Source organism: Scyliorhinus canicula, chromosome 16 (assembly GCF_902713615.1).
Source record: "Scyliorhinus canicula chromosome 16, sScyCan1.1, whole genome shotgun sequence".
NCBI classification, from domain to species: Eukaryota; Metazoa; Chordata; class Chondrichthyes; order Carcharhiniformes; family Scyliorhinidae; genus Scyliorhinus; species Scyliorhinus canicula.
In genome coordinates this window covers 71,027,049-71,050,687 of record NC_052161.1, presented here as the reverse complement: position 1 = coordinate 71,050,687, position 23,639 = coordinate 71,027,049, and the positions used below count along the sequence as shown (strand labels likewise).

At 45.2% G+C, this 23,639-nt stretch overlaps 1 protein-coding gene across 6 annotated transcripts in view; it reads left to right on the top strand.

Moving 5' to 3' along the window:
- The window catches only part of rhobtb1 (Rho related BTB domain containing 1), a 168,663-nt gene that overhangs the window by 67,402 nt on the left and 77,622 nt on the right, over positions 1–23,639 (top strand). For 5 of the 6 annotated variants that reach the window (XM_038773643.1, XM_038773639.1, XM_038773642.1 and 2 more), the window contains 2 exons: positions 13,998–14,199; positions 14,985–15,088. In XM_038773643.1, the coding sequence (XP_038629571.1) occupies positions 14,008–14,199; positions 14,985–15,088 (296 nt within the window). In that variant the 5' untranslated portion in view covers positions 13,998–14,007. The remainder of the gene's footprint in view (positions 1–13,997; positions 14,200–14,984; positions 15,089–23,639) is intronic. The other variant, XM_038773644.1, reaches the window with a different exon arrangement.

Genomic DNA, 23,639 nt, shown 5'->3' with positions numbered 1-23,639 from the left:
ACCACTGCCAAATTCTTCCTGCTGGAATTATAACTAGAATGTCTGCCCTCAATTAAACATTTTTGAAAATGGAACAAAGGTGTGAAAGGTTGGATATTGGGGTATTTTGTTACACAATTTAAGGAAGAAGTTCTGGGTAACCAAAAAGGGCAATAATAGTGTAACTTTCTCCTCTTGCTGCTGTTGAGATATAGAAACATGGAAAATAGGAGCAGGAGTAGACCATTTGGCCAGTGGAGCCCACTCTACCATTGGTGTTATTTTTTTTTTCATTTTTCCAATTAAGGGGCAATTTAGAGTGGCCAATCCACCTAGCTTGCACATTTTTGGGTTGTGGGGGCAAAACCCACGCAAACACGGGGAGAATGTGCAAACTCCACACGGACAGTCACCCAGAGCCGGGATCAAACCTGGGACCTCAGCGCCATGAGGCCGCAGTGCTAACCCACTGCGCCACCGTACTGCCCCTGCCATTGGTGTTATGATAGCTGATCCTCTATATCCTGCTCTCTTTTCCCCATACTTCCTTGATGCTTTTAATGTCTAGAAATCTTATCTATTTCCTTCTTAAAAATGTTCAGTGACTTGGACTCCACAACTTCACCATCGTCTGAGTGAAGAAATTCCTCCATATTTCAGTCCTAAATGGCCTACCCCAGACTGTGGCTACTCCTTGTCCTAGTCCCGCCAGCCAGGGAAGCATTATCCCTGCTTGCCAGCCCTGTTAGAATTTTACACGATTCAATGAGATCCCTTCTCATTCTTCTGAACTCCAGTGAATACAGGCCTAGTCGATCCAATCTCTCCATAGTACAATCCTTCCATCCCAGTATCATTCTGGTGATCCTTCGCTGCACTCCTTCAATGGCAAATATATTATTTTCTTAGATAGGAGACCAAAATTGCACATCCTTGCTTCCTGTACTTAAATCTTCTTGCAATGAAGGCCAACCATTTGCCTTCCTAACTGCTTGTTGCACCTACATGCTTGCTTTCAGTGACTGGTCTCCAATAATAATCATCTTTATTGTCACAAGTAGGCTTACATTAACACTGCAATTAAGTTACTGTGAAAAGCCCTTAATCGCCACATTCCGTGCCTGTTCGGGTACACAGGGAGAATTCAGAATGTTCAAATTGCTTAACAACACGTCTTTCAGGACTTGTGGGAGGAAACCGGAGCACCCGGAGGAAACCCACGTAGATAGGGACAACGTGCAGACCCTGCATAGACAGTGACCCAAGTTGGGAATCGAACTTGGGACCCTGGCGCTGTGAAGCAACTGTGCTAACAACTGTGCTACCATGCTGCCTAAGAGCACCTAGGTCCCTGGTGCATCAACATTTTCCAGTCTATTACCATTGAAATAATATTCTGTTTTACCTGCCAGGTGGATAGCTTCACACTTATCCCTGTTATACTGCATCTGCCATGTATTTGTCCGCTGCTCAATATTACATTTGATTCCATCATCCAAATCATTGATGTATTGTGACTAGCTTGGGCCCAAACACTGATCCCTGCAGGACACCACCTGCAATTCTGAAAAAAACCCATTTATTCCCACACACTTTTTTTCCTGTCTCAATCCATACCAATATATTACCCCAATCCCATGTGCTTTAATTTTGCACACTAACCTCTTATGTGGGACTTTAACAAAAGTTTTTTGAAAATTATCAGTGCTATTGGGCATTGCCTTTGCCATAGTAGGGTGGAGAAAGATCAGAAAATTTTAATTGCTTCTGCATTACGAGAATAAGATTTTTGCCTGTTTCCGGTGTTGGGAAGAAGGGAATTTGGCATGTGTAGGATCTTTTTGGTTATGCTGTGTGTACCAGACCTGTTCTACTAGATCATAGGCCTGCAGAAGACTATCTCCTACTGGTAAGTTATTGGGGTCTGTAACTAAGGACAATAAAATTGGAACTGACAAGAGAAATAATGCAAATTTGAAAAGTGCAAATTGTCTAACCAATCTTATTAAAGATCCTGTGCAAGTAACTAAAGTAATAGATGAAGAATGTTTATGGATGTAGTTTATATTGGTTTCCTGAAAGCATTTGATAAGGTTCCACATAAAGAAACTAAGATAAAGTTGTAGCCCTTGGAATGGAAGGAAAATTATTGACCTAGTTAGGAGATTGGTTAGGTGGTGGAAGACAGTAGGGCTAATGGAAATGTGCAGGAATTTGAAGTAAGGGACTAACTGAATCCCACAAGGATCTGTGACAGAGCCCCAATTTTGCACGATATTAATGACTTGGATAACTTGGTACAGATGTATCCAAGAATGCCAATGGGACAAAGATTGGTGACGTAAATACAGTAGATAGGAGCATAACATTTTAAAAAGACAATGGCAGGTTAGGTAAGTAGGCAAAATTGGGGCAAATGCATCTTTTTAAAAATTCATTTGTGGGATGTGGGCTTCGCTGGTTGGGCCAGCATACATCCCGTGTTTCCCTTCAGAAACGTGGTGGTGAGTTGCCTTCTTGAACCACTGCAGTCCTTGAGATGTAGGTACACCCACTGTGCTGTTAGGGAAGGAGTTCCAGGATGTTGCCCCAGCAACAGTGAGGGAACGATGATATATTCCCAATTTAGGGTGGTTCCCAGGTATCTGCTGCTCTTGTCCTTCTAGATGGTTATAGTCGTGGGTTTGGAAGGTGGTGTCTAAGAAACCTCAGTGAGTTAACTGCAGCGCATCTTGTAGTTTTGTAGATGGTACATGCAGCTCTCACTGTTCGTTGATGATGGAGGGTTTAAATGTTTGTGGAAGGGGAGCAATCAAGTGGGCTGCTTTATGCTGGATAGTGTCAAGCTTCTTGAGTGTTGTTGGAGCTGCACTCATCCAGACAAGTGGAGAGCATTCCATTAAACTCCTGACTTGTGCCTTGTAGATGGTGGACAGGCAATGGGGATCAGGAGATGAGTTAGTTGCCATAGGATTCCTAGCCTTTGACCCTTTGACTTGCCCGGTAGCCACAATATTAATATGGCTAGTCCAGTTCAGTTTCTCGTCAATGGTAACCCCCAGGATGTTGATTGTGGGGGATTCAGTCATGGCAATCCCATTGAATGTCAAAGGGCAGTGGTTAGATCCTCCATTGCCTGGCACGTGTGTGGCATGAATGTAATTTGCCACTTGTCAGCGCAAGCCTGGATATTGTCCAGGTTTTGCTGCATTGGACATGGACTGTTTCTGTTTCTCCCCCCCCCCCCCCCCCTCTCCCAACGGGTGCTTCTCTTCCCCCCGCCCCCTCCCGTTGGGTGCTTTCCCCCCTCTCTCCTGACTAGGTGCTCCCCCCCCCCCCCCACACTCCCATTGGCTGCGCTTACCCCCACCCCGCCACTCCTTCAGGAATGCTTACCCCCATCCACACTCCTATGGGTGCCCGCTCATTCCTCCCCCTCCCAGCAGATGTGCTCCCTTCCCCCCCAGACGGATGCATTTCTCTCTCTTTTCCCCCCCTCCCCCCCCCCCCCCCCCCCCCCCCCCCCCCCCCCCCCCCCCCCCACCTGCAGTGCACATGCTACCCCACCACCCATGGGAAGCAAGTGATCCCTCCCAGCCAGCACCAGCCCTCCGCCTCTTTTCCCCGACCTCTTCTCTCCCTACCCCTATAGATGCACGCTTCCTTCCGTCTTTCCCCCGCCCCCACAGGCACTCACATTTCCTACCCCTCTCTTTCTCTTCACTCTCCCCACCCCACAGATGGACACATTCTTTTTCTCTCCCCACACTGCCACTCACTGGCACGAGCACTCTCTTCCCACCATCCCCCTCCACTCACATGTGGGTGGATGATATGTAACAGATCAGCCATGATCTTATCAATTGACAGGCATAACCGGTTCAACGGACTGAATGGCCAACTCTGCCTTTTGTGATGTAGGATTTTTTGAGCATCTATAGTAAGGTTAAATTGTAAATTCAGAAATTATTAAATTGATAAAAATCTGGCCTGAAACTCTGAATTACTTCTATCTACAAAGATGCTGGTATTAATTACTGACAATTATCAGTTCAAATTAACTGTTTGCTCGTACTAATAATAAAGTTGTTATTTCATCACCCACCAATTTACCAGTGTCTGCTGATAGAAAGTACTGAGCTCTGCATCCAATCTTAATGTACATTTCTTTCCATTCACAAATTTGGTTTCAGGTATGGAACACCATAAAATCTGTCCCTGTGGGTATGAGGCATTATCTCTGAAGCTCCTTCTAATAGTTTTGTACTTTTCTTTATCATGAATTGTGCTGATAACCAGTTTGCAATAATGGTTTTGAGCATAAATTTTAAAATAGCACAGGGTATGTAGCGTGGGCCAATGGCTCATTGGGAAATAAACCACCCAAAAGATTATACAACAAACTCTTTTGCAGTCCAGATGAATTAACCGATGAGCTGTATGTAGTTTCTCTCCTGGTATTCCACTGCTTCCAGTCAATTTACTTATTTATACCACACACACAACTGTTGTTTATTTTTCTTTGGAGGGATTTTTTTTGTGTACCTTTCAAGGTGAGGGTGTTAGGCAACAGATCAGTTTTTCCATTTAATCTGTTAGTACAACTTCCTTTCACACCTGTGACCTGGGTTCACGCTCAACCCAGACTGGTGAGAAGTGGGTAATTGGCAGATAAGGCATATACCAATACACCTCAACTACTTGTTTGCTCTGGAGCTGCTGGGGTTCATTGCTCAGTGTAGCACATCTCCTACTGTTGCACTTTGGTGACATCCTAGATGATGAATGCTGCCACTGGAGCAGAACGTTAATGCTGTCATTGCTGGTGCAATTATACACAAAATGCCTGCCTCGAGCCAGCAATAAATCTACAGTCATCTCCCCCTTGCATAACACCTCGAACATTATGGGGACATTTAGCAATATTAATTTTATCAATTCATAACATGCACACAACTTGATGCTTTTCATGATTGGAGAAATAATTTCAGTGGGCTGTTTTTGGAAGTTGTTTGAGTTTCAGCACTGTTCTGACTGCCCCTCACTACCGAGCTTGCCACCACTTGTTCATTAAGGAAGTACTTTGTCTGCCACACTCGTTACATCTTCTATGTGTAAATTTAGTATCACACTTGCATCTGAAATACAAAAGTAGCAACAAATGCCAAATGTGATAAGTAGTACACCAATTGGGTGAGAGAAAAACAGATAAATACATTTACAGCAAAAAAGAATAAGAAAACTACGAGCAACTGAATGACAAAACTTTCCCTTTCATTAGAAAAGGTGAAACCAAGAAATAGCTCTCATCTTTTTGCATTATTTGATTATTTGTTTCTGCATTAAGGAATTGTCATTTTAACATCATAAAGATGTTTTTGAGAACTTAGAAGAAGAAAATGATTTAAAATACCATTTTCTGTTTTTTAAATGCCTCCCATTCTATTTCAGCAGAGGCCTACAATTTCAATTTTTAATACATGTTGTTTCCCAAAGCCAATGCCCCCAGCTGAAGAGATAGCAAGCTACAGCTCTCAGTTTGCATTTATGTCTAAAATGTCTTGGGTTTTTTTTTTAAACAACATTTTATCACTAAGACTGGCATTTCCAATTGCGACAGCATGCCTTATAATCCACCACTCCACTGCCCCCCCTCTTCCCCCCCCCCCCCCCCCCCCCCCCCACCTCCCATTTCACTTTTGAAGTGTTGGAATATTACAGCTAATACAAAGGCAAAAACGAATTATATTTTGGAAATTTTGAAAGCTAAAGTAAATTTGTTTCTTTTTGGATAGAAACATCAGGATGTTAAGAAACATGAAATTTGTTTTGGACAGGAAACAATGAATGTCGTTCATTCATGTAATTCTCCCTTTCCAAGTACTGTGAATTATTGACGGTACAGAAGTGGTAATTTTGAGACCGTACAGCTTTTTCTAAATTAATATGCAAGCATCGGTTTAGCGTGTATGATAATACCTCTAAGCCAGTTTTTCTCAAATGTTTTTGCCTGGGACCCATCTTTATCAACCAGCCATCCTTTGGGACCCACGGTGCCCAAACTTCACGACCCACCATTTTCACTTACTGTGACAGGTGAGCCTAATTGGACCTCACAATCTCACTTGCTTTGTTATTCAATGTCACATTTTTTTTAAAATAAATGTTTTTTATTGAGTTTTCATATTTTATATATGACAAATTACAAATTATTAGAAAGAAAAAAAAGAAAACACAAAAATTTAACATGAATATTTACAGGTAAGCATCTTCATAACAACAATTGTGGCCGCCCCCTTTAGCCAGCATACATATTTTACATTCCCCAATATGGCCGAGGCACATGTTTATAGGCATTTATTTATAGTTTGGTTTTGGGCCTTGGCTTGCCAGCAAACCCCCATAACGAGCCCGTAACCCCCCCCCCCCCCCCCCCCCCCGGCTACCCTCCCCCGATTCCCGTCCATTTTCCCCTGATTCTTGGCCACCTGACTATTCTTCCTCTTGTACGTTGGCCACAAACAGGTCCCGGAACAGTTGCATGAATGGCTCCCACGTTCTGTGGAAGCCGTCGTCCGACCCTCGGATGGCGAATTTAATTTTCTCCATTTGGAGAGATTCCGAGAGGTCGGACAGCCAATCTGCAGCTCTGGGCAGTGCTGCTGACCGCCAGCCAAACAGGATTCTACGGCGGGCAATCAGGGAGGCAAAGGCAAGGGCGTCCGCCCTCCTCCCCAGGAATAGATCTGGCTGGTCTGAAACCCCGAAGACCGCCACTATCGGGCATGGCTCCACCCTCACCCCCACCACTTTGGACATAGCCTGGAAGAAGGCTGTCCAGTACTCCACAAGTCTGGGGCAAGACCAGAACATGTGGGCGTGGTTGGCCGGGCCTCTTTGGCACTGCTCGCATCTGTCCTCCACCTCCGGGAAGAACCTACTCATACGGTTTCTCGTTAAGTGGGCTCTATGTACCACTTTTAGTTGCGTCAGGCTGAGCCTTGCGCACATGGAGGTGGAGTTGACCCTATGCAGTGCTTCGCTCCAGAGTCCCCACCCTATCTCCATCCCCAGGTCGTCCTCCCATTTCCTTCTTGTTGCGTCCAGTACGGTGTCTTCCCTATCTACCAGTCGGCCATACATGTCACTACAGTTCCCTTTCTCTAGGATACTTGCGTCCAGTAGGTCTTCCAGTAGTGTCTGTCGTGGCGGTTGTGGGTACGTCCTTGTCTCCTTTCGTAGGAAGTTTTTGAGCTGCAGGTACCGTAGCTCGTTCCCCCCAGCTAGCTGAAATTTCTCTGTCAGTTCGTCCAGTGTTGCGATCCTGTCGTCCGTGTATAGGTCCCTGACTGTCAGTGTCCCCCCGTCCTGTCTCCACCTTTTGAAGGTGGCGTCAGTCAGTGCTGGTTTGAACGTATGGTTGTTGCAGATGGGAGCCTTGTCCGACATTTTGTACAGGCCAAATTGCTGCCGCAGTTGGTTCCAGGATTGGAGGGTGACTGTCACCACTGGGCTGCTGGAGTGTTTTTTGGGTGGGGATGGGAGTGCTGCCGTGGCGAGGGCCCGGAGGGAGGTTCCCATGCAGGAGGCCTCCTCCGCACGCACCCACTCGGCTTCTGGCTCCTGGATCCATCCCCTTACTCGCTCGGCTGTTGCCGCCCAGTGGTAGAATTGTAGATTCGGGAGGGCTAGCCCCCCCCTGGATTTTGTTTTTTGTAGGACCTTCTTTGGGATCCTAGCATTCCCCCCCCCCCCCCCCCCCCCCCCCCCCCTCCCCCCCCCCCCCCCCCATACGAACGCCATGATAAGTTTGTCCAGCGCTTTGAAAAAGGCCTTGGGGATGTAGATCGGAATGGATCTAAACAGGAAGAGGAACCTGGGCAGTACGTTCATTTTGATCGTCTGGACTCTCCCCGCGAGGGAGAGCGGGAGTGTGTTCCATCTTTGCAGGTCCTTTTTAACTTCCTCCGTCAGGCTGGTGAGGTTCCATTTGTGGATCCCTTTCCAGTCATGGGCTATTTGGATCCCCAGGTAGCGGAATTTATGTCGGGCTTTTTTGAACGGCAGCCCCTTTAGTGCTGCCCCCCCCCCCTTGCGGGTGTACTGGAAAGATCTCGCTTTTGCTCATGTTGAGTTTGTAGCCCGAGAATGCTCCAAACTCTTTCAGGAGCGCGATGATTCCATCCATGCTGCTTTGTGGGTCGGAGATATAGAGGAGCAGATCATCGGCATAGAGTGAGACTCTGTGCTCTCTACCTCCCCTTCGGATCCCCCTCCAATTTTTTGCTGCCCTGAGCGCGATTGCTCGCGGTTCGATTGCTAGTGCGAACAGCAGCGGGGACAGTGGGCATCCTTGTCTGGTGCCCCTGTGCAGCTGGAAGTATTGGGAGTTGGTATTGTTGGTCTGTATACTCGCCATGGGAGCGTTGTATAGGAGCTTTACCCAAACGGTGAACCCCGTTCCCAGCCCGAACCGCTCCAGTACCTCTATGAGGTATTTCCATTCGACTCTGTCGATGGCCTTTTCTGCGTCCAGGGAGACGATCACCTCTTGTGTTCTCTCCCCGGAGGGGGTCATTATCACGTTCAGCAGGTGCCTGATGTTCGCGGTAAGCTGTCTACCTTTGACGAAGCCCGTCTGGTCCTCTATGACCACCTCAAGTACACAGTCTTCTAGCCTTTTGGCTAGGATTTTGGCCAGTATTTTGGCGTCTGCGTTCAGCAGAGATATGGGTCTGTATGACCCACATTCCGTTGGGTCTTTGTCTTTCTTAGGTATCAGCGAGATTGAGGCCTGTGCTAACGTGGGTGGCAGTGTGCCCCTAGCTAGCGAATCTGTGAACATCTCCCGCAGGTGCGGGGCCAGCGCTGTCGCGAATTTTTTGTAGAAGTCCGCCGGGAATCCGTCAGGTCCCGGCGCCTTCCCCGTCTGCATGGAGCTAATGCTCTCCATGATCTCAATGTCACATTTCTGATAATGACTTCAGCTGAGATAATTTAAGATCTCACTGCATCCTTTGAAATAAATAAAGCGATTTGTCATTGAACTCGCCATACTTCGTTTTGACGGTTTTAAACTTTAATTTGCCAGTGCTTCCCTGCATACAACACGCATGAACTTTGAAAGCTAGTGGTGTCCCTCAGGGATCCGTGTTGGGCCCACAATTGTTCACAATTTACATAGATGATTTGGAGTTGGGGACCAAGGGCAATGTGTCCAAGTTTGCAGATGACACTAAGATGAGTGGTAAAGCAAAAAGTGCAGAGGATACTGGAAGTCTGCAGAGGGATTTGGATAGGTTAAGTGAATGGGCTAGGGTCTGGCAGATGGAATACAATGTTGACAAATGTGAGGTTATCCATTTTGGTAGGAATAACAGCAAACGGGATTATTATTTAAACGATAAAATATTAAAGCATGCCGCTGTTCAGAGAGACTTGGGTGTGCTAGTGCAAGAATCACAGAAGGTTGGTTTACAAGTGCAACAGGTGATTAAGAAGGCAAATGGAATTTTGTCCTTCATTGCTAGAGGGATGGAGTTTAAGACTAGGGAGGTTATGTTGCAATTGTATAAGGTGTTAGTGCGGCCACACCCGGAGTATTGTGTTCAGTTTTGGTCTCCTTACTTGAGAAAGGACGTACTGGCGCTGGAGGGTGTGCAGAGGAGATTCACTAGGTTGATCCCAGAGCTGAAGGGGTTGGATTATGAGGAGAGGTTGAGTAGACTGGGACTGTACTCGTTGGAATTTAGAAGGATGAGGGGGGATCTTATAGAAACATTTAAAATTATGAAGGGAATAGATGGGATAGATGCGGGCAGGTTGTTTCCACTGGCGGGTGACAGCAGAACTAGGGGACATAGCCTCAAAATAAGGGGAAGTAGATTTAGGACTGAGTTTAGGAGGAACTTCTTCACCCAAAGGGTTGTGAATCTATGGAATTCCTTGCCCAGTGAAGCAGTTGAGGCTCCTTCATTACATGTTTTTAAGGTAAAGATAGATAGTTTTTTGAAGAATAAGGGGATTAAGGGTTATGGTGTTCGGGCCGGAAAGTGGAGCTGAGTCCACAAAAGATCAGCCATGATCTAATTGAATGGCGGAGCAGGCTCGAGGGGCCAGATGGCCTACTCCTGCTCCTAGTTCTTATGTTCTTATGAATCCTGATTTGCAGTGGCACAATTAATAATCCACACCGCAAGTAATCATCTTTATGCTGCTGTGTTCCTGTTTTCAGCTCCTTCATGGGTTGTTTACCAGAGGCCCTGGAGTTCACACCAGCACTGCTGGCAGCTGCAAAATGGAGGAATCACTCTCGCGCGTCCACAACACACGATGTCAGTGTACGGGGCACGTGACCTGCACTCTGCCATTGCTCCAGGCAGGAAGTCTCCAGCGAATTATATTTTTTAAAATTTGCTCCTGGGTCAGCGCGCTGACGTCAGGAGGCGATGTTCTGCCTCTCTGGGCTCCGAGCCTGCGCACTGCTGAGGGGGAACGCTTGTGCGGAACGGCTGGCATTCTGAAAGTTGGATATGGCTGGCGTTTTTAAAAGCCGGTCGCGCTGTTGAGCACTTCTTCCTGCGATCAAAAACAGTGTAACGCATGGCACCTCATCCCTCCCAACACCTGCCCGTGACCCACCTGGGAGTCGTGACCATGGGTTTGAAAATGACTGCTCTAAGCTATGCCTCTCTCTCTCTCTCTCTCCAGTATGGGACAATTGGGCGCGGCCGTTTGGACGCAGCCGTTTGGGCGCCATGGGACAATTGGGCGCAGCCAATTTGGCGCGGCCGTTTGGCCGCAGACTCACCACCTCTCTCCACCTCTTGATATCCCTCCTCTGTTTTGCACAGCTTTTCTGTTGTGCAGTCATTTAATGAGCTTCAACCTTCTTCAGCTAAACGTTGGAAAGACTAAAGTAATTGTTTTTGGCACTGTCAGAGGCGCTCTGCCCATCGTCTCCGGTTTAATCAGACTCTGAGTTACGATCACATCCCTACCTTTCCATCACAAAGATAACGGCAGGGATCCTCCCTTCTGGGGACGAAGCCCCCACGCTGGCGGGGAAACCGGTGCCAACGACTCCATTATCAACCGCCCCCCAAGGTGAGGAATTCTCACCTTTCTAGGGGACTAGGTTGACACCGGAGGGGTCGGCGCTGCTCCAGCCGACGCTGAAGATTTCATGCATGCGCGTAACGGCTGACGTGATTAAGCACATGCTGAATTTGTCTTCTCTGCGCCGGCCCCCGGGCAATATGACGGAGCCCTACAGGCGCCTGGCGCGCAAGGAAGAAGTGCCCCCACGGAACACGCCTGCCCGCAGATTGGTGGGCTCTGATTGCAAGCCAGGCCACCGTGGCCCCCCCCACCACCCCCGGGGTTGGATCCCCCCCCCCCCCAAACTCCCCGGAAGACCGCCGACGCATACTCACCTGCCAGGTCCCACCGGTGCGTGAGTTGAGTGATTCATGCCGGCGGGACTGGCCGGAAATGGACGGGCACTCGGCTTACCGGGGCCCGGAGAATTGCTGGGTGGGGAGTGCGCTGCCAATGGCCCCCGACATGCATGGTGGGAATCCCGCCGCCACCCGAAAAACGGCGCCGGAGAATATGGCAACCGGTAGCGGGGTGAGATTTGCGCCACTCGCCAGGGATTCTCTGACCCGGCGCAGGGTCGGAGAATCCCGCCCAACATCTTTTAGTTTCTGTAACACCCGCCTCTGCCCCAACTCGGACTTTCTGCTCCTGAATCCTTTTCATTCCTTTGTCATCACCAGACTGAACCACTCCAGTTCTCTCCTGCTCAGTGTCCCACTTTACTCCTTCATAATCATTATCTCATATGCCTCTCATAAGACCATAAGACATAGGAGCAGAATTAGACCATTCGGCCCATTGAATCTGCTCCGCCATTCAATAATGGCTGATATGTTTCTCATCCCCATTCTCCTGCCTTCTCTCCATAACCCTTATTAATCAAGAACCTAACTAAATCTTATTTGTCCTTTACCTGTACATCCTTCCTGACTTGCATTGACTTCTGGTCTACTGATGTCCTGCGTTTATGATTCTTGCCTTTGTTTTTAAATTGCTCAAATGTCATGTCCCTCTCACTTTTGTAACCTCTTCCCTCTAGCTGTCTATTCCCATGACTGTTGCCTCTTGTGCATTCATTCATCCCACTGCCTTCAGCTGCATAGATCGATTTCTCCAGAATACTCCTTCCAAATTGCTCTTGCTTCTTCTTTAGGATTCTTCTTCAAGCTCATTTCTTTGAACAACACTTTAGTTATTTTGATAAGCTCTCTTTCTTTTACCTGGCATCTCGTTTTCAACAAGGCCTCTGTGAAGTACCTCTGGGATGTTTTCTACATTAAAGATGCTAAATTGTTGACTAGCATTGAAAGAGTGATGCAACAAACTATTTGGAAAGAAGCAGCGATGGTTAGAGGAGCAATTTTTATTGTCTAGAGTAATGCTGTAAAAGATAGGACCTTGCGTGTTGTGTGATGTAACACTCCATTTCCTCAGACTCGCCAAGTAATTCCCTAAGCGACCTGTTAGTACAAAAGAACATTAGGGTGTTTTTGTATTTCGTCTGAGATCGGTGTGATGTTGGTGGAATGCCATTGTCAGACTTGAATCATTTTGAATACCAGGATGCCATTAAGCTGACTATACCCAACTGCAACTGGCTGGTTGCAAGAAGGCAGGGAAGTAGTCCTGGAACAGTACGGTGGTACAGTGGTTAGCCCTGCGCCAGGGACCGAGGTTCAATTCCAGCCTTGGGTCGTTGTCTCTGTGGAGTTTGTACATTCTTCTCATGTCTGCGTGGGTTTCATCCGGCTGCTCCAGTTTCCACCCACAGTCCAAAGATGTACGGGTTAGGTGGATTGGCCATGATAAATTGCCCCTTAATGTCCAGAGATGTGTGGGTTCGGTTATGGGAATAGGGCTGGGTGAATGGGTAGAGCGCTCTTTTGGACGGTCGGTGTAGACTTGATGGGCCGAATTTCCTCCTGCTCTGTCGGGATTCTATGATTCTAAGTGGCTGGTTTCCATGCTGAGCCGTCCAACATGCATGGAGTTGGAGGAAATCCTCAGAGTGGTTTTGGATGAGTGAGCAGTGACCTGGATGTTCTTGTGGTTCCCCCCTGGTACTTCTGAACCCAGCTGGAAACAAAAATAAATTTGTTTGCTTAGTTTTTTCAAATGGCCTCCATTGGTTCATTGGACCACTGGTTCAGCTACTCAGCAAGTTAAAATGCGCAGAATATGCACGGGGCACATACCGTCAACTTGTACCCAAAGGTAGCTGTTGGGGTCGTTCAATAGGTACAGCATCCCAAATTGCATACTCGGGCATCGGTAGACTGTTCACAGCTGTTCCTTGGGTATCATTAGCTGAGGTACCCCACCCATGTTGAATAGCAGTTTAGCCCTTTTTTTAGGCAAAGAATGTGTGGCTGACACTTGTAATTTATCCTCGCTCACCTAGGTAATAATGATTTGAAGTTGCAGCTATTTGCCATTAACTTGGTTGCAGGTTCTGATTATTGTGGCCTTTTACATGAAAGTTATTGAATCTGAGACCAGCTGGAAGAGTTTTCCCCTTTTGTACTGTGTTTTCATTCCCAACACAAAACCATCAAATCTGTAGACTGATATAAGCAGAGATTACAGGTTTTGGTCAGCAAGAACTGGCCTTTTCCGCTTCCAGGATGACAAGTAATCCAGCCTAGTTAAACAATAAAGTTTTGTTTGTGTATGACAGATTTGTTTTTCTAAAGACTAGAGATACTGGCAGGATTTGGCTTGAATGCACTGAAAAATACCAGAGTAGTTGCAACATTCGCCTATGGATTAATACAAACCACAGTATAAATGGAGTGAGGTTTATTCGGCTCCAAATTAGATTGTATTTGCTGTGTTCTGGTTGTCTAACTAAATGAAGTAACTTTTGTTCAAATGTGAGCAAGTAAGTTCTCAACATTCTTTTGTTTGTTCAAATGCAGTTTACTGTAAATGGATACTGCTATGGATTATGAAAGGCCAAATGTTGAAACTATCAAGTGTGTTGTCGTCGGGGATAATGCAGTGGGAAAGACGAGACTCATCTGTGCAAGAGCCTGCAATACAACATTGACACAGTATCAGCTGCTGTCCACCCATGTTCCCACTGTCTGGGCAATTGATCAGTATCGTGTTTGTCAAGAGGTAAGATATTCTTTTCAAAAAAGTTGATTGAACTCTTCTTGTGTATTGTATACTTTTAGTGTTTGTAAAGTTCCACAAGGTTGTGCTTTGACTATTATTTAGTGTTGTTATTTTTGCTTGGTCCCTGAGAGAGTTTGCAGGACTAAACAAGACTGTCATCCAGAAAACAAATATCTTCCTGAACAAGGCATTTATCTCATATTTTTCAAACATTGTTCTTATGCAATTTTAGATCCATTCATGAATTTATAAATTTTTTAAAACTGCCTTAAAAATACCTCGTGTGTAACTCATTTTGAACTGTTCAGGTTTGGATTAAATTGAGAAACTGGAAATGATAATCCACTAGAGATAAAGGATTTTCAATGTTTTAAGGATTTGAATTTTTTAATGAGATGAGAGAGTCCTTAAAATATATTATTTATTGTAATTGATTGAACTATTTGAAAATAATGCAGCAATTGACTAATGTCTATAGAGCTACCTTCTACCTTGAGGTTCTCAAAATAAATATCTTACTCCATGGATTTGGTAAACTTTTGGTTGCACTGCTTTTAAAAGATATGCAAACTCGAGAAATCAAGCTTCACATTTTAACCTCAAGGTAATTAATTCTGTTTTCTTTGCTCAGTTACATTGTAATTGTGCCCCTTGCGTTCTGTGACAGTGGGAGATATGTTTGTGTTACTCTAAGGGTGACATTAATGTAACACTTTAAAGTTTGGTGTTGAAAATTCCATAATTTATTGTTTCCATTTATTACATTAAATGTTGGTTATGTTTAGGTGCTCGAACGTTCCCGCGATGTTGTAGATGAAGTTAGCATATCACTCAGGCTATGGGATACGTTTGGTGACCACCATAAGGACAGGCGCTTTGCATATGGCAGGTAAACAAAAAAAATACAGATGTTGGGCGGAGGGGAGGGGGAGAGAGGGGGTGCAGGGCGCACATACCATGTGTGTCTGTGTGTGCGCCAAGCCCTCAAGTGCATGATGAGTATTGTACGTGATATAAAATTTGGAATTTTCATGTTAAGGTTTAGTGAATTTCACATTAGAATAGAGTTGCGTATTACAAAATTAGACTTTTACGAACAACTGTTGCATAAACAGCTGCAGAAATTGTTGGCAATCAGCAGATATTTGTTAGATCTTCTGATACTACAAACTATTAGCCTTTTTAAAAAGCTGTGTATTGCTAAATTTACTTTCTCCCAGTCAAAAGCAATTTGATTTTGACTTGGCCAAGAGGATGTTTGCTTTGCGATCGTGTTGCTAATTTCTTAGTGGGATGGAAATACACCTTCATTTCCTAACCTGTCAGTGCCGTCTAACATTGTAGTTAATGATTGTCAACATTTTTCTGCGATTGTGGTGTAAAACGTTGATGATTTTGCAAACGTTTCCCCCCTTACACAACTGCACTTAAAAAATACTTTCTTGGGGTTTTTCAAAATTTAAAATAATTGAGAGGTTATGGGTGGGAAGGGACAGAAGTGGGGCTCATCCAAAATCCAAAAATAAGTATGCGATTTTGTTGTATGTTTCTAGACATTTGTGCATCAGAATATTTAACGCTGATCTTGTCAGTTCTCTAAACATAATGAAATGTGTTATATCTATACAACAAAAATGCATGATAAGTCGATCAGCAACTTAAAATAGAAAAATAGCTTATTATTTCAGACTGAAACTCCAGCCAAATTAAATGAAAAGGTATTTGAGCCCTTTGATAACCCTGGAAAGGGGCGGCGCGGTGGCTGGAGTGTTTAGCATTGCCTAACGGCGCTGAGGACCTGCGTTCGATCCTGGCCCCAGGTCACTGTCTGTGTGGAGTTTGCACGTTCTCCCCATGTCTGCGTGGGTCTCACCCCCACAATCCAAAGATGTGCAGGGTAGGTGGATTGGCCAAGCTAAATTGCCCTTTAATTAGAAAAAAATAATTGGGTACACTAAATTTATATTTTTTTAAAAAGACAACACTGGAGTGGAGAACATTAAACAAATGCAAAAATAGCGGTGAGGAGATTCTTGCTTTACAAAAGCAGCTTGAAAAAGATGAAAAAGTGCTTCTTATTCAAAAGTTATCCAGTTGAATAGTGAAAGAGAGCAGATGCCGAAAGGACCAAGTGGAATGTGAACTGCCTGGAAATGGGGAGATTGCAACAGTCTGAAGTTGCAACGGTCAGTTTCTCGCATTAGAAGGCTGTGGTAAGGTGAAAGGAGGGGGAGGTAGGAGCTCACATGTTGACGAAGAGCTTTGTCTACCGGCTGCGCTAATTTGAATTTTAGGCAAGCACTGCCTGTGATCTCAGACTGAACGATCAAGGAAAAGTTAATGAGCCATCTGTACCCAAAATTCCAATTTGAGCTATGTGTGAAGCTTCCTGTCGTCACCCAGACTTGTAAAATTACCCTTGCAGCGGGGGTTGTTGCATTGAACTGGTCCAGCATGGAAGATTGAAGAGATAAAGGTTGGCGTGGTAGAGATGAAACAAAGAAAATTAACAAGTGTGTTATCTTGTTATGAAAACAGAAAGCTGGAAATACTCAGCAGTCAAGCAGCATCTCTAACAGAGGAGCATAATTGGCAGTTTGAGTCAATAATCTTTCATCGGAAAGTTGTTTAGCTGTTCTGAAAGAACTGAAATAATTATGACCCTCAGAGCTGCCAATAGTTGTGATAAAACAAAACAAGATGTATTGATTTTCAATTGAGTACAAATACTTATGAATAAGGTAGTTTGTCTTTTTATGGTTTTCCGTGGAAGGACTATATATTAGGTGCATCTTATTTGCTAGTTGTTTATATCCATCTCTGCTGTCAGCCTGCTTCCTTGAAATCTCCCTTTGAAAAATGAGGGCTGGGACTTCTCCACAACTGTTGGGAATTTCTACTCGTTAACAAGTGCTGTTGTATTATATGATGGTTCCTGTTGATATTTATTTTGTTCCTTCCATCTAACATCTCAAAAGATGTTTATAGTTGAGCTAGACTCACAATATATTTGACTTGCTCCATTATTGAAGAGAATCTGTGTACGTGCATGTCTGCTATAACTAAAGTGAATTTGTGTATATGTATGTCTGAAGAATGTTAAATTGGATGCCACTGTTAAAATTCCATGAATGCAGAAGACTGGATGATGTCAGTCTGAGAGAGAGAGAGCTTATGAGCCATTGTGTACTTGTGATAATTTATGTCTTAAAGCTGTTGCCAATATAAAAGCACTATGCCATGTGTTGGTTTGGGCAAGGCAAGTGGCAATAAATCTAGAGGTGCAAGACCAAATTTCCTTCACTTCCCAGCATGATGCATCAAACAAATTTCTCAAATTCATCTAATATGCTTCTCTCTCTCTCTCTTGCTCTCTGTGTCTCTCTCTCTCTCTCTCTCTCTCTCTCTCTCCTCCCCCCCCACACACCAACTTTTTACTCACTGATAACTTGCATGAGTGCCAATCATTCTTGGGGTCAGACTTGGCAATGAAAGTTGGCAAGCTATTTGGCCTTTGAGGATGGGAGTGGGAGCATCACAGATAAACCTGGTTCGGTCCTCACCAGCAACCAACAGGGTAGCCATTCAGGACAGTTTGTTTTCCCCACTACTCCAGAGCACTTTTTACCTCTGCTCAGCTGAAGTTTGCTAAAATCAGCACAGAACAGGATTGAAACTGAAACTTTCCTGATCTGTATGGATTGCTAAATGTTTATGCATTTGTGTTTAAAATGTCTTTTAAACTGGACAAGTCATGCCAAGATTACACTGGATAATCAACACAGATTCACTTTTGTCACAGGTTCAACAGATTTAAGCACAACCACATTATTAAGTTGATAACACTGCTAGTTACTGCTAAATTATTTCAGTGGTGACATTCTTGCTTCAGGATAAGAATATGGTCCATCAAATTTTACTGCAAAGACTTTACTCCATTAATTTAGGTTGACACTTGACTGGTGTACTGAGGCAGCTCAGCATGGTAGAGGTGATACATCAAATCTCTACCTGCCTGTTCAGATGAGATAGAAGAGCTTTTCCTGGCACCTTAGCCAATAGATATTCCTAGAGCAACACTCTAAAGAAAGAACTCTAATTGCTATACTACTTTGCATGATCTTATGACATCCAAAGCTCTAAAGCCTTTCTGAAGTTAAGCCATTGTAACGAATCACAGCAATCCAGTTGTACAGAACAAGATCTCCCAAACAGTACTGAGGTAAATGAATAGATACTTTGCTGAGTGTTGTTGGGTTGAGAGGTAAATATTGGCCAGGGCACTCAAAGAATGCCTTTGCTTTTCTTGGAACTGTGCTATGTGATCTATAGCACTCACCTGTGAAGACAGCCAGGACCTTGGTTTAACATTTAATCTGAAAAACAGATTAAGTAATCCTATATCTTGTTGGTGCGCAGCTTGATGGTTACAATCAGTCAAATAACAGTACAGAGGTCCTGGGTTCAATTATCTCTCCAGTACAAAATCTAGGCGAACACTTCAGTGCACTACTGAAGGAATGCTGCATGTTTGATGCTCTGAACTTCAGGTGATACCTGTATGCTCTCTAGCATCATACTATTAGAAGAAGAGGAGAATTCTGCAGGAGTCCAGGCCAATATTTATCTCTCTCTAACATCACTTAAACAGATCAAAAATGATATATTGCAGATGCTGAAAATCTGAAATAAAAATAGAAAATGCCGCAAGTACTGAGCAGGTCAGTCAGCATCTGCAGAGAAAGAAACATTTCAGGTTTGGAACTTTTATCAGGACTCCGTCGCACAGGTCCTCTGTGGAACCTTGCAAAGTTCAAATCAGCTGCCCCTTTCTTATCCATGGCTTTGAAAGTACTACATTGACTGCAAAATGCTTTGGGATGTTCTGAAGTTGGTTATGAAAAGTCATATATAAATGTGCCTTTTTAAAATTTTGCTTCAGGAATAATTCATTGGGTGGATAGCACTTTTGAAATTTGAGAATGTTAATGGCAGTGCATAAATGTAGATTCTTCCTCCTGACTGCAGGAATTAAATTTGGTGAACTGGTATACAATATTTAATTTTGTTGCGTATTGTCACTGACAAAAATGTGTACAGTTTAATGTGAAAATGTGCCACATCAAATTGCTTTAGATGCTGATCATGGGAGAAACTGAAGTGCATCAAGAGTGTATATGGACAATATGCATGCAACCTATGGATATCACAAAGCACATAAAAGTTCCATTTTGTTCTTGTACTGCTTTGGTACCATTCTTTCTTCATCTCGTGAAGTATCTTTATTTTAGGATAAGTGAAAGCATAATTGATTACCTTAAATGAGCATTGAAAATAATCTTGGACAGATGCAATTCTGCTAATTACTTGGAAAAAATAAATAAATAAAAGCAGGAAATTCTTGAAATACACAGATCAGGCAGCATCTGTAGAGAGTGAGACAGAGTTGACATTTCAGGTTGATGACCTTTCATTTATTGACCCAAATTGTTTGCCTGATTTGTAACTGTGCAAGGTAGATGGTTTTTAAATGAGTTAAAATCCTGAACCTTAAGTGTTTCTCTCTCTCTCCACAGATGCTGCCTGACCTGAGTATTTCCAGCATTTTCTGGTTTTATTTCAAATTCCAGAATCTGCAGTAGTGCTTTTGTATTAGAAAAGTACATGTTGCTTTAAAAAAAAAAGCTTGATTCAAAATCCCCTGCTCAATTTTCCAAGTCAACTGTAATGATGTATGTATTCATACAAGCAGAATCGTACAAAAGCATCTTCGCAAGTTATTCCTTCATTTGCAACAAGTGAAGGGTGGCATGCTAGCGCAGTGGTTAGCATGTTGTTTCATAGTACCAGGGTCTCGGGTTCAATTCCCACTTGGGTCACTGTCTGTGCGGAATCTGCACGTTCTCCCCGTGTCTGTGTGGGTTTCCTCCAGGTGCTCCAGTTTCCTCCCACAAGTCTCGAAAGACGTGCTGTCAGGTGAATTGTACATTCTGAATTCTCCCTCTGTGTACCCGAACAGGCACCGGAATGTGGTGACTAGGGGATTTTCACAGTAACTTCATTGCAGTGTTAATGTAAGCCTACTTCTGACAATAAGAAAGATTATTATTATTATTATTAGTTGCTGTGAAGCCTTTTATACAACTTTCTTGACTATCATTTGACTTTTACTGCCTTGAAAGTTTTTTTTTTAATTTTAGAGTACCCAATTCATTTTTTCCAATTAAGGGGCAATTTAGCGTGGCCAATTGATCTATCCTGCACATCTTTGGTTTGTGGGGGCGAAACCCATGCAAACACGGGGAGAATGTGCAAACTCCACACGGACCCGTGACCCAGTGCCGGGATACGAACCTGAAAGGTTTTAGTTGAATTGCTTACTATAAATAAGCTGGCACCCAATCTGCAGTCTGTAGAGGACAACAGAAAATAAGAGGATTCAGTCATCTGCCTCTGGTGTAAGAACTTTGGATGCTTGCCCAAAATTATAGATAAAAATATCATTGGTGAATTTGTGCCCAAGCTGCAGCTAACCAAATGTGTGACCGAAATCTGCAGGAAATTAGAAATCCTAAAGCAGAAAACCGCTGGTAACTGTAGACGTTGATTTGATTATTAAAATAACTGACACTGATAGTTGCCAGTGGTTGTTGTTGACTTTGAATGCAATTGCCTTTATCAAACATAAAATCCCCCACAACCATTGCTTTGCTATAACAATTTACTGAATGAGAGGTACCTCGGGTATATTTTTTTGGCATGTAAACAACTGATCTAGAAAAAAAGCCAACACGTCATGGGCAGCACGGTAGCATAGTGGTTAGCACAATTGCATCACAGCTCCAGGGTCCCAGGTTCGATTCCCGGCTTGGGTCACTGTCTGTGCGGAGTCTGCACGTTCTCCCTGTGTCTGCGTGGGTTTCCTCCGGGTGCTCCGGTTTCCTCCCACAGTCCAAAGATGTGCAGGTTAGGCGGATTGGCCATGCTAAATTGCCCTGAGTGTCCAAAATTGCCCTTAGTGTTGGGTGGGGTTACTGGGTTGTGGACTGGGTAGGGTGCTCTTTCCAAGAGCCGGTGCAGACTCGATGGGCCGAATGGCCTCCTGCACTGTAAATTCTATGAATTAATATTTCCTCTATGAATGTTCTTTTCAAGTCTTTAGACGTACAGTTCAGTATTCCTCAAACACCTCTAAATATTGTATATTGCGTCAACAATAATAATGTACAATCTGCACAGCAACATATAAACCTCAAAGCAGGTAGTCTTGAGTGGGGGGGATTCCTGGCTCAACCTAGGGAGAGGGAGGAACGACTTCATCAATATTTGCTCTTGGATTTGGGCATCACTGGTTAGGGCAGCATTTCTTGCCGAATCCCAATCCTCATCCAGTCAAGTGGCAAGCATTCCATCAAACTTCTGACTTGTGCCTTGCAGATGATTGGCAGGTTTTGGGGAGTCAGGAGGAGAGTTGCGATCTGCCGGGTGTGAAAACGGGAGGGGCGGTTAAATAGCGGGAGAGGCCGAAATAAGGAACCGCGCCGATCGGTTTCCAATCTAACCAGCCAGCTCCTGTTGGCGAGATCAGGATCTCGCGGTGGCGTGGCGAGAAACCAATAATGATCAATTAAGACCAACCTGCATCAAATGAACAGGAAGGACCCCCTAACTAAATGGGCTCAGTGGGGACGGTGGGGGGGCATGTTTGGGACTGGTGCCTGGGCTGAGGGGGCACAGTACCTGCGAGTCTGCCATGCCAACTCTATACCCATTCCGGGGGCAGCTCCAGCTATTGTCTGGTCTCCCACCAAACACACTTGTGACAGCCCCGTTTGTGGTGATATGACAATGATCACTTTAACCCCCACTGGCCGCACAGCTGAAGGTTATCATTAATGGGGAATTGACAATTCTAGTAATGCGAGTTCTTCACAGCTCCCAAGTGGATCCCGGGGGTAGATAAGAGGCGCGAGGCAACAGTAGACAGCCCCACACCTGGCTACCCATCAGACAGGAGGGGCCCAGAGGGGGAGACCAACGACGGCTCAATGTGTACAGGCGTCGCCGGTGCTTGAACAGATGACCGACAGCATGTGCTGCAGGAGACTCCACCTCAACAAGGAGACAGTGCAGCACCTGTGCCATATCCGCAGCATTGGCACCATGTGGAGGAGGAGGCTACCTGCTCCCAGTGGTCGTCAAGGCTACCACAGCCCTGAACTTTTATGCCTCCGGATCATTCCAGGGCTCAAGTGAGGACCTGTGTGACATATCCCAATCATGGCCCACAATGGTCACGGATGCCCTGTTTGCCCAGGCAGTGGACTACATAAACTTTGACCTGGACCAAGCCCACCAAAATGCCTGGTGACCAGGATTCTCTGCCATCGCCAGGATGCCCCAGGTCGAGGGAGTATTAGATGGCACGCATGTTGCTTTGTGCACACTGGGCTTTCCAGGAGCGCACTTCGTTAACAGGAGGGGGTTCCACTCCCTGAATATTCAGCTTGTGTGTGACCACCACCTCAAGTTTATGCACGTGTGCTCACTTCCCAGAGAGTGTGCCTGACAGCTACATCGTGGGGCAGTCGGAGAACTCGGGCATCTTCGAGGGACACCCCAGGGTGACTGGATGGCCCTTGCTGGATAAGGGGTACCTGCTTCTGACCTGGCTAATGATGCCATACGGAGGCTGGTGACCGATGCGGAGACCCAGTATAACAAGGCCCTTGTGGTCACCCGGGCTGACATTGAACGGTGCATCGGACTGCTTGAAATGTAGCTCCGATGCCTCGACCACTCTGGTGGTGCACTGCAGTTTTTTTGCACTGAGTGCTGAATTTGGGTGCATTTGAGTGCTATAGTGAGAGTTTGGTGACTGAGGGAGTTAGGTGAGGAGGGAGGAAGGTGCTCCTTTTCATTTCATTTCCTACATTTCCTCAAAGAGCGTGAAGGGAGTCGGGAGTTTACAGAGAGTACAGCTGACTGGGAGCAGAGTTGGAGAGCGGAGTTCCAGTTGGCCCACAGTGCAGCTGTATTCTGTCAGGTAAGAGGGGATGGAGGCTAGGGCAGTTGCATGCTCCTCCTGTAGGATGTGTGTGATGAGGGATACCACCGGTGTCCCTGCTGACTATACCTGCGGGAAGTGCACCCAACTCCAGCTCCTCAGAGACCGTGTTAGGGAGCTGGAGCTGGATGAACTTCGGATCATCCGGGAGGAAGAGTTACAGGGAGGTAGCCACACCCAAGGTGCAGGACAAGAGTAGCTGGGTTTCAGTCAGGTGAAAGAAAACGAACGGGCAGACAGTGCAGGGATCCCTCGTGGCCGTTCCCCTTCCAAACAAGTATACCGTTTTGGATGCTGTTTGGGGGGGGATGACCTACTGAGGGAAGGCCCTAGCGGCCAAGTCTCTGGCACGGAGTCTGGCTCTGGGCTCAGA